Source organism: Oncorhynchus kisutch, linkage group LG12, assembly GCF_002021735.2.
Source record: "Oncorhynchus kisutch isolate 150728-3 linkage group LG12, Okis_V2, whole genome shotgun sequence".
Taxonomy (NCBI): Eukaryota; Metazoa; Chordata; class Actinopteri; order Salmoniformes; family Salmonidae; genus Oncorhynchus; species Oncorhynchus kisutch.
The window spans coordinates 2,390,330-2,402,750 of NC_034185.2; the positions used below are offsets into that span (position 1 = coordinate 2,390,330).

The 12,421-nt window shown below is 46.1% G+C and overlaps 1 protein-coding gene across 1 annotated transcript in view; it reads right to left on the minus strand.

Annotated features, from left to right (window-relative positions):
* The window catches only part of LOC116376566 (intersectin-2), a 134,657-nt gene that overhangs the window by 94,807 nt on the left and 27,429 nt on the right, over nucleotides 1-12,421 (minus strand). Inside the window, exons 4-7 of the mRNA XM_031837947.1 lie at nucleotides 10,971-11,057; nucleotides 8,165-8,228; nucleotides 6,573-6,748; nucleotides 5,204-5,335 (exon numbers count right to left, since the gene is read on the minus strand). Of these exons, the coding sequence (XP_031693807.1) occupies nucleotides 5,204-5,335; nucleotides 6,573-6,748; nucleotides 8,165-8,228; nucleotides 10,971-11,057 (459 nt within the window). The remainder of the gene's footprint in view (nucleotides 1-5,203; nucleotides 5,336-6,572; nucleotides 6,749-8,164; nucleotides 8,229-10,970; nucleotides 11,058-12,421) is intronic.

Genomic DNA, 12,421 nt, shown 5'->3' on the forward strand with positions numbered 1-12,421 from the left:
TATTCACCCTGCACACCCTAATTGACAAACAAACACACAAACAAACCAAAACAAAGGCAATGTCTCCTCATTCTTTGTTGATTTAAAAAAAATGTGTGACTCAATTTGGCATGAGGTTCTGCTAAACAAATTGATTGAAAGTGGTGTTGGGGGAAAAATATTAGGGCTCCCGAGCAGTCTAAGGCATCTGAATCACATCTGACCGTGATTGGGAGTCCCATAGGGCAGCCCACAATTGCCCCATTGTCGTCCGGGGCAAGCCGTCATTGTAAAAATGTGTTCTTAACTGACTTGTTAAATAAAGGTCACACAAATAGTGTTATTTGACGTGTATCTTTTTTGACACGCAAACACCATTCCATAGTATGTCATGAAGCTAATAGCAGTGACGCTATTAATGTGTAACTCTGGTAGGGCAACATCTGAAAAATAGAGCACTTGGTAGTGTGTACCGGTGCTCGACCAGTCGGCGAAAGCCAACATCACTCACGACAGAGAACGGTTGATTACGATTGACTATCAAGGGCAATGAATTCCATTATCTTGGATTTAATGGATTTCACCTTTGAGTTGTCTCGCTGAAATGTTGTTACTCTTTCAAATGACTGCTGGACTTGTTGACTGCTCCATCCACACAGCAGACATTGTGGGCCAGGTTAGGAATGATGTGTTGCACGTGTAGCGCCACATTTTATATGGAGTCATTATGTCATGTACCTACGTTATATAGGCATGCACGGCAGCTTTGACATCGGTTTTGCACATCGCCGTTAAACTAGACAGATACCGGTCCGATTCCGATATGTTCACCGATATATTGTGCATCCCTAATTAAGAACGATATTTTTGTCATTTCACAATGTGATACATCACTCAAATTGCTTCGAGAAAAACAGCCTTCTAAAATGACATTCTTACAGTGGTTTGTCCTTTAAAAGATGCAGTGTACTGCGGCTCAGCTGGTGCAGCAGAAATATACGTATTTACTGTAAGTGTGAACCACTGGTTCCATTAGTTTGACCACCAGAGGGCATTTTTGAGAAGAATTTGATAGCCTTCAATAGTGGCTGTACTAGAGAATGCAGGCACGTGTGAGACTGGGGTTCAGTTCCTCGACGGGGAGGAAGGTGTAGGCTGTCCTTGTAAATAATCATTTGTTCTGAACTGATTCCAGATGTGTTGTTTCATAGTTGTGATATCCTCGCGATTATTCTACAATGTAGTAGTATAGTAAAAATAAAGAAAAACCCTGGAATGTGTAGGTGTGTCCAAACTTTTGATTGGTACTTAATTAATTAAATTAATATTATGGTGTTTCTATTCCAAAAAAAACCTAAAAAAAGAGCCCCTGCAGTTTTGGTTAGGATAGAACGGAAAATATGGCGCTGTACATCGTGACGGTCGGAAGTACAGTACTGGCTATTTAAAGAATCCCTATACTTCAATTCAAATTTCAATAAATAAAACTACACCACTTTTAACAGCACATTACTCAACACTAGTGAGACTCATGTCGCCTACCTACTACTATATCGAAAAATATGACGTGACTCGAAAAATTTGACGTGACTCGAAAAATATGACATGACTCTCCGCCAATAATTACATATAGAGGATTGGAGGAGATTTCTGTAATTGAGTGATATTATATATATATATATATATATTATATAGATATTTATTCACAAAAGTAATTCGTTGATTGATCCATAACTAAATAAACATCGGCATTTTTATCATTATTTTATTTACGAAAGCATAAAGATGCCATCATTGTTTTAGTTTGAATTTACAGACTGGCACTAAGAACAGAAAGTTCAAGTGCAAGTTCTCCCACTTAAAAAGATGAGAGAGGCCTGTAATGTTCACCATAGGTACACTTCAACTATGACAGACAAAATGAGAGAAAAAAATCTAGAAAATCACATTGTAGGATTTTTTATGAATTTATTTGCAAATTATGGTGGAAAATAAGTATTTGGTCAATAACAAAAGTTTCTCAATACTTGGTTATATACCCTTTGTTGGCAATGACAGAGGTCAATCGTTTTCTGTAAGTCTTCACAAGGTTTTCACACACTGTTGCTGGTATTTTGGACCATTCCTCCATGCAGATCTCCTCTAGAGCAGCAATGTTTTTAGGCTGTTGCTGGGAAACACAGACTTTCAACTCCCTCCAAAGATGTTCTATGGGGTTGAGATCTGGAGACTGGCTAGGCCACTCCAGGACCTTGAAATGCTTCTTACGATGCCACTCCTTCGATGCCCGGGCGGTGTGTTTGGGATCATTGTCATGCTGAAAGACCCAGCGACGTTTCAACTTCAATGCCCTGCTGATGGAAGTTTTCACTCAAAATCTCACTATACATTTCCCCATTCATTCTTTCCTTTACACGGATCAGTCATCCTGGTCCCTTTGCAGAAAAACAGCCCCAAAGCATGATGTTTCCACCCCCATGCTTAACAGTAGGTATGGTGTTCTTTGGATGCAACTCAGCATTCTTTGTCCTCCAAACACGACGAGTTGAGTTTTTACCAAAAAGTTATATTTTGGTTTAATCTGACCATATGACATTCTCCCAATCTTCTTCTGGATCATCCAAATGCTCTCTAGCAAACCTCAGACGTGCCTGGACATGTACTGGCTTAAGTAGGGGGACACATCTGGCACTACAGGATTTGAGTCCCTGGCGGCGTAGTGTGTTACTGATGGTAGGCTTTGTTACTTTGGTCCCAGCTCTCTGCAGGTCATTCAGATTCAGTCTTCCCAACCTGGTGCAGGTCTACAATTTTGCTTCTGGTGTCCTTTGACAGCTCTTTGGTCTTGGCCATAGTGACTGTTTGAGGCTGTGGACAGGTGTATTTTATACTGATAACAAGTTCAAACAGGTGCCATTAATACAGGTAACGAGTGGAGGACAGAGGAGCCTCTTAAAGAAGAAGTTACAGGTCTGTGAGAGCCAGAAATCTTGCTTGTTTGTAGGTGACCAAATACTTATTTTCCACCATAATTTGCAAATAAATTCATTAAAAATCCTACAATGTGATTTTCTGTATTTTCTTCTCATTTTGCCTGTCATAGTTGAAGTGTACCTATGATGAAAATTACAGGCCTCTCTCATCTTTTTAAGTGGGAGAACCTGCACAATTGGTGGCTGACTAAATACTTTTTTGCCCCACTGTACATACTAACTGGACTATAAAACACCATACATTACCCCTCCCTACTATACTGAGGGGTATAACCCCTCTCTACTATACTGGACCATACATAACCCCTCTCTACTATACTGGACTATATAACACCCCACATAACCCCTCTCTGCTATACTGGACCATACATAACACATCTCTACTATACTGAACAATACATAACCCCTCTCTACTATACTGGATTGTATAACACCATACATAACCCCTCTCTACTATACTGGATTGTATAACACCTCTCTACTATACTGGACTGTATAACACCATACATAACCACTCTCTGCTATACTGAACAATACATAACCCCTCTCTACTATACTGGACCATACATAACCCCTCTCTACTATACTGAACAATACATAACCCCTCTCTACTATACTGAACAATACATAACCCCTCTCTACTATACTGGACTGTATAACACCATACATAACCCCTCTCTACTATACTGGACTGTATAACACCATACATAACCGCTCTCTACTATACTGAACCATACATAACACCTCTCTACTATACTGGACCATACATAACCCCTCTCTACTATACTGAACAATACATAACCCCTCTACTATACTGGACTGTATAACACCATACATAACCCCTCTCTACTATACTGGACTGTATAACACCATACATAACCCCTCTCTACTATACTGAACCATACATAACACCTCTCTACTATACTGAACAATACATAACCCCTCTCTACTATACTGGATTGTATAACACCATACATAACCCCTCTCTACTATACTGGACCATACATAACCCCTCTCTACTATACTGGACTGTATAACACCATACATAACCCCTCTCTACTATACTGGACTGTATAACACCATACATAACCCCTCTCTACTATACTGGACCATACATAACCCCTCTCTACTATACTGAACCATACATAACACCTCTCTACTATACTGGACCATACATAACCCCTCTCTACTATACTGAACAATACATAACCCCTCTCTACTATACTGGACCATACATAACCCCTCTCTACTATACTGGACCATACATAACCCCTCTCTACTATACTGGACCCTACATAACCCCTCTCTACTATACTGAACAATACATAACCCCTCTCTACTATACTGGACCATACATAACCCCTCTCTACTATACTGGACCATACATAACCCCTCTCTACTATACTGAACAATACATAACCCCTCTCTACTATACTGAACAATACATAACCCCTCTCTACTATACTGAACAATACATAACCCCTCTCTACTATACTGAACAATACATAACCCCTCTCTACTATACTGGACCATACATAACCCCTCTCTACTATACTGGACCATACATAACCCCTCTCTACTATACTGGACCATACATAACCCCTCTCTACTATACTGGACCATACATATCCCCTCTCTACTATACTGGACCATACATATCCCCTCTCTACTATACTGGACCATACATAACCCCTCTCTACTATACTGGACCATACATAACCCCTCTCTACTATACTGGACCATACATAACCCCTCTCTACTATACTGAACAATACATAACCCCTCTCTACTATACTGGACCATACATAACCCCTCTCTACTATACTGAACAATACATAACCCCTCTCTACTATACTGGACCATACATAACCTCTCTCTACTATACTGGACCATACATAACCCCTCTCTACTATACTGGACCATACATAACCCCTCTCTACTATACTGGACCATACATAACCCCTCTCTACTATACTGAACAATACATAACCCCTCTCTACTATACTGAACAATACATAACCCCTCTCTACTATACTGAACAATACATAACCCCTTCATATTTCTCTGTATGATACAATGAATAGCTTGTGGCCGAGTCCCAGATCTAGAAAACGATATGTTTACTACTATGTCCTTTGCCAAATGCCAAACCGACCCTTATCCCCTTCCCCTTTTTAAAGTGTGCATTTCAAAGCCCTGTGTAGGTAAGCATTATTTTGCACTATATTTACCTGGAGTGGTGCTAAATGGAGATGGGTTGAGGAGGCTGGAGTTGCCATTGGCCAGGGGCATCATCATGGGAACCAGGGAGGGCACAGAGGTCAGGGTGGGGTTAAGGGGCACCGGGGTCAGGACGGGCATACCTGTGGAGGTAGAGAGAATGATATTATCCCACTGTCCAACATATTCTCAAAACATCTCAGAGTGGGAGTGCTGATCGAGGATCAGTTTTACATCTTAATGAATAAGAGAGATGACCTGATCCTAGATCAGCACTCCTGGGACTATGACCTGATCCTAGATCAGCACTCCTGAGACTATGACCTGATCCTAGATCAACACTCCTACTGAGACTATGACCTGGTCCTAGATCAACACTCCTACTGAGACTATGACCTGGTCCTAGATCAACACTCCTACTGAGACTATGACCTGGTCCTAGATCAACACTCCTACTGAGACTACGACCTGATCCTAGATCAACACTCCTACTGAGACTATGACCTGATCCTAGATCAACACTCCTACTGAGACTATGACCTGATCCTAGATCACCACTCCTACTGAGACTATGACCTGATCCTAGATCACCACTCCTACTGAGACTACGACCTGATCCTAGATCACCACTCCGACTGAGACTATGACCTGATCCTAGATCACCACTCCGACTGAGACTATGACCTGATCCTAGATCACCACTCCTACTGAGACTATGACCTGGTCCTAGATCAACACTCCTACTGAGACTACGACCTGATCCTAGATCAACACTCCTACTGAGACTACGACCTGATCCTAGATCAACACTCCTACTGAGACTATGACCTGATCCTAGATCAACACTCCTACTGAGACTATGACCTGATCCTAGATCAACACTCCTACTGAGACTATGACCTGATCCTAGATCAACACTCCTACTGAGACTATGACCTGATCCTAGATCACCACTCCTACTGAGACTATGACCTGATCCTAGACAAACACTCCTACTGAGACTATGACCTGATCCTAGACAAACACTCCGACTGAGACTATGACCTGATCCTAGATCAACACTCCTACTGAGACTATGACCTGATCCTAGATCAACACTCCTACTGAGACTATGACCTGATCCTAGATCACCACTCCTACTGAGACTATGACCTGGTCCTAGATCAACACTCCTACTGAGACTACGACCTGATCCTAGATCACCACTCCTACTGAGACTACGACCTGATCCTAGATCACCACTCCTACTGAGATTATGACCTGATCCTAGATCACCACTCCTACTGAGACTATGACCTGGTCCTAGATCAACACTCCTTCTCTGAGACTCTTTATGAATACGGGCCCTGACCACTGAGGTCACCATCCGTCTGGCCCTACCGAAGCATGCTGAAGACTTCATAATGGAGGTGGGCGTGGCAGTGGGTGGCTGCTTCATGCTGATTGGTAGAGAGGGGGGAAGGCCCCGCCCCTGCAGCCTCAGTTTAATCAGCTTCATGGCAATAGAGAACTCTAGTTGGTCCATCCTCCCATCACTACCCATATCAGCTAGGGACCTGGGGGGAGAGGAGGGGAGGAGAGAAAGAAGGAGAGAGAGAGGAGGTGAGAGATAGAGGGCAAGAGGGGGGCGTTATAAAGCCTAGATAAACACTGATTTAGTATAGATCCACTCTAACAACAGGACACACAGCACCGCTCTAATGACAGGACACACAGCACCGCTCTAATGACAGGACACACAGCACCGCTCTAATGACAGGACACACAGCACCGCTCTAACGACAGGACACACAGCACCGCTCGAATGACAGGACACACAGCACTGCTCTAATGACAGGACACACAGCACCACTAACGACAGGACACACAGCACCACTAACGACAGGACACACAGCACCACTATAAAGACAGGACACACAGCACCACTCTAACAACAGGACACACAGCACCGCTCTAATGACAGCACAGCTCTAACGACAGGACACAGCACCACTAACGACAGGACACACAGCACCACTATAACGACAGGACACACAGCACCGCTCTAACGACAGGACACACAGCACCGCTCTAATGACAGGACACACAGCACCGCTCAAATGACAGGACACAAAGCACCACTCTAATGACAGGACACACAGCACCACTCTAACAACAGGACACACGGCACCGCTCTAATGACAGGACACAAAGCACCACTCTAACAACAGGACACACAGCACCACTCTAACAACAGGACACACGGCACCGCTCTAATGACAGGACACAAAGCACCACTCTAACAACAGGACACACAGCACCGCTCTAACAACAGGACACACGGCACCGCTCTAACAACAGGACACACGGCACCGCTCTAATGACAGGACACAAAGCACCACTCTAACAACGGGACACACAGCACCACTCTAATGACATCACACACAGCACCACTCTAACAACAGGACACACAGCACCGCTCTAACGACAGCACAGCTCTAACAACAAGAAAGTGCTTCCACATGGGGGTGGCCGGGTCGTGTTTCCACCTAGGGGGGGGCCGGGGTGTGTTTCCACCTAGGGGGGGCCGGGGTGTGTTTCCACCTAGGGGGGGGCCGGGGTGTGTTTCCACCTAGGGGGGGGGCCGGGGTGTGTTTCCACCTAGGGGGGGCCGGGGGGGGGGGGGGGGGGGTGTTTCCATCTGGGGGGGGGGGGGTTGTGTGTTTCCACCTAGGGGGGGGGGACAGGGTGTGTTTCCACCTGGGGGGGGGGGGGGGGGTGTTTCCACCTAGGGGGGGGGGACAGGGTGTGTTTCCACCCAGAGGGGGGGGGGGGGGGGGGCGGGGTGTGTTTCCACCTAGGGGGGAGACAGGGTGTGTTTCCACCCAGAGGGGGGGGGGGGGGGGGGCGGGGTGTGTTTCCACCCAGAGGGGGCCCCAGAGGGGGCCCCAGTTTCCACCCAGAGGGGGGGGCCGGGGTGTGTGTTTTCTCACCAGATCTCAGCCAGGACTGAAGGAGGAAGACCAGACTGGAGGAAGAACTGACTCGCCTGTTCACCTACACAACACAACACACCTGTTAGATACACCTACACAACACAACACACACCTGTAAGACACACACACACACCTGTTAGACACACCTGTTCACCTACACAACACAACACACACCTGTTAGATACACCTGTTAGACACACCTGTTCACCTACACAACACAACACACCTGTTAGATACACCTACACAACACAACACACACCTGTAAGACACACACACACCTGTTATACACACACACACACACCTGTTAGATACACCTGTTAGATACACACTTGTTATATACACACACACCTGTTAGATACACACACACCTGTTATACACACACACACTCACACACACCTGTTATACACACACACACACACACACACACCTGTTATACACACACACACACACACACCTGTTATACACAAACACACACACACACTTGTTAGATACACACACACACCTGTTATACACACACACCTGTTATACACAAATACACACACACACACACACACACTTGTTAGACACACACACACCTGTTATACACACACACACACCTGTTATACACACACACACACACACACCTGTTATACATACACACCTGTTATATACACACACACCTGTTATATACACACACACCTGTTATACACACACACACACATCTGTTATACACACACACACACACACACCTGTTATACACACACACACACACACACACACCTGTTATACACACACACACACCTGTTATATACACACACCTGTTATACACACACACACACTCACACACACCTGTTATAACACACACACACACACACACACACACACACACACACACACACACACCTGTTATACACACACACACACACACACACCTGTTATACACACACACCTGTTATACACACACACCTGTTATACACACACACTCACACACACCTGTTATACACACACCTGTTATACACACACGCACTCACACACCTGTTATACACACACACACACACACACACACACCTGTTATACACACACATACACACACCTGTTAGATACACATACACCTGTTAGATACACACACACACACCTGTTAGATACACACACACACCTGTTAGATACACACACACGCGCACACACCTGTTAGATACAAATACACACACACACCTGTTAGATACACACACATACACACCTGTTAGATACACACACATACACACCTCTGTTAGATACACACACCTGTTAGATACACACACACACATTCACACAAACCTGTTAGATACATATACGCACACACACACCTGTTATATACACACACACCTGTTATATACACATCTGTTATACACACACATCTGTTATACACACACATCTGTTAGACACACACATCTGTTAGACACACACATCTGTTAGACACACACACACACACACACACACACCTGTTAGACACACACATGTTATACACACACACACCTGTTAGATACACACCTGTTATACACACACACACATCTGTTATATACACACCTGTTATACACACACACACACACACCTGTTATACACACACCTGTTTTACACACACACACACACACACTTGTTATATACACACACACACACACCTGTTATATACACACACACCTGTTAGATACACACACACCTGTTAGATACACACACACCTGTTAGATACACACACACACCTCTTATACACACACACACACCTGTTATATACACACACACCTGTTAGATACACACACACCTGTTATACACACACACACCTGTTATACACACACACACCTGTTATACACACACACACACACACACTCACACACACCTGTTATACACACACACCTGTTATACACACACACACACACCTGTTATACACACACACACCTGTTATACACACACACACACACACACACACTTGTTAGATACACAAACTCACACACACCTGTTAAATACATATACACATGTTACACACACACACCTGTTACACACACACACACACACACACACACACACACACACACACACTCACACACACCTGTTATACACACACACACCTGCTATACACACACACACACACACACAGACACACCTGTTAGATACAAACACACACACACCTATTAGATACACACCTGTTATACACACACACACACCTGTTAGATGTTGATTGGCTGCTGCCAACACACTGACTCAACTCCAGCCACTTTATGGGGATTGATGTAAAATATATCACTAGCCACTTTAAACAATGCTACCTAAAAATAATGTTTACATACTCTACATTATTCATCTCATATGTATACGTATATACTGTACTCTATATCATCTACTGCATCTTTATGTAATACATGTATCACTAGCCACTTTAACTATGCCACTTTGTTTACATACTCATCTCATATGTATATACTGTACTCAATACCATCTACTGTATCTTGCCTATGCAGCTCTGTACCATCACTCATTCATATATATTTATGTACAAATTCTTTATCCCCTTACACTTGTGTCTATAAGGTAGTAGTTTTGGAATTGTTAGTTAGATTACTTGTTCGTTATTACTGCATTGTCGGAACTAGAAGCACAAGCATTTCGCTACACTCGCATTAACATCTGCTAACCATGTGAATGTGACAAATTAAATTTGATTTGATTTGATACACACACACACACCTGTTAGATACACACCTGTTATACACACACACACACACACACACATCTGTTAGATACACACACACACCTGTTAGATACACGGTCAGGTCAGGTATGTGATTTGGAGACTCACCCGATATGTATCCCAGGATAGGTGTCAGAGAGTTAAACTGTTTATCATGTTTCAACCTCTCCTCTGGACTGATGTTCCACATGCTGACTGCATTTATAGAGACAGGAGGGAGGGAGAGAGAGGGACGGGGAGAGAGGGGAGGAGTGGGGAAGGGAGAGAGAGGAGAGGACGGGGAGAGAGAGGGACGGGGAGAGAGGGGAGGACGGGGAGAGAGAGAGGGACAGGGAGAGAGGGGAGGACGGGGGGAGAGAGAGGGACGGGGAGAGAGAGGGACGGGGAGAGAGGGGAGGACGGGGAGAGAGGGGAGGACGGGGAGAGAGGGGAGGACGGGGAGAGAGGGGAGGACGGGAGAGAGAGAGGGACAGGGAGAGAGAGAGGGGACAGGGAGAGAGAGGGACAGGGAGAGAGAGGGACGGGGAGAGAGGGACGGGGAGAGAGAGGGACGGGGAGAGAGAGGGACGGGGGAGAGAGGGGAGGACGGGGAGAGAGAGAGGGACAGGGAGAGAGGGGAGGATGGGGGAGAGAGGGGAACGGGAGAGAGAGAGGAACGGGGAGAGAGAGAGGAACAGGGAGAGGGGAACGGGGAGAGAGAGAGGAACGGGGAGAGAGAAGAGGAACGGGGGAAGAGAGAGAGGAACGGGGAGAGGGGAACGGGGAGAGAGAGAAAACGGGGAGAGAGAGGAACGGGGAGAGAGAGAGGGGAACGGGAGAGAGAGAGGGAACGGGGAGAGAGAGAGGGGAACGGGGAGAGAGACAGGAACGGGGAGAGAGACAGGAACGGGGAGAGAGAGAGGGGAACGGGGGAGAGAGAGGGGAACGGGGAGAGAGACAGGAACGGGGAGAGAGAGAGGGGACACGGTGGAGAGAGAGAGGGGACCGGGGAGAGAGAGAGGAACGGGGAGAGAGAGAGGTACTGGGAGAGAGAGAGAGGAACTGGGGAGAGAGAGAGGAAGGGGGAGAAGAGAGAAGGAACCGGGTGAGAGAGAGAGGGGAACGGGGAGAGAGAGAGGGAACGGGAGAGAGAGAGGGGAACGGGGAGAGAGAGAGGGAACGGGGAGAGAGAGAGGACGGGGAGAGAGAGAGGAACGGGGAGAGAGAGAGGAACGGGGAGAGAGAGAGAGGAACGGGGGAGAGAGAGAGGGGACGGGGAGAGAGAGAGGGGAACGGGGAGAGAGAGAGGGAACGGGAGAGAGAGAGGGGACGGGGGAGAGAGAGAGAGGACGGGGAGAGAGAGAGGAACGGGGAGAGAGAGAGAGGAACGGGGGAGAGATAGGGGAACGGGGAGAGAGAGAGGAACGGGGAGAGAGAGAGGGAACGGGGAGAGGGAACGGGGAGAGAGAGAGAGGAACGGGGAGAGAGAGGAACGGGGAGAGAGAGAGGAACGGGGAGAGAGAGAGGAACGGGGAGAGAGAGAGGAACGGGGAGAGAGAGAGGAACGGGGAGAGAGAGAG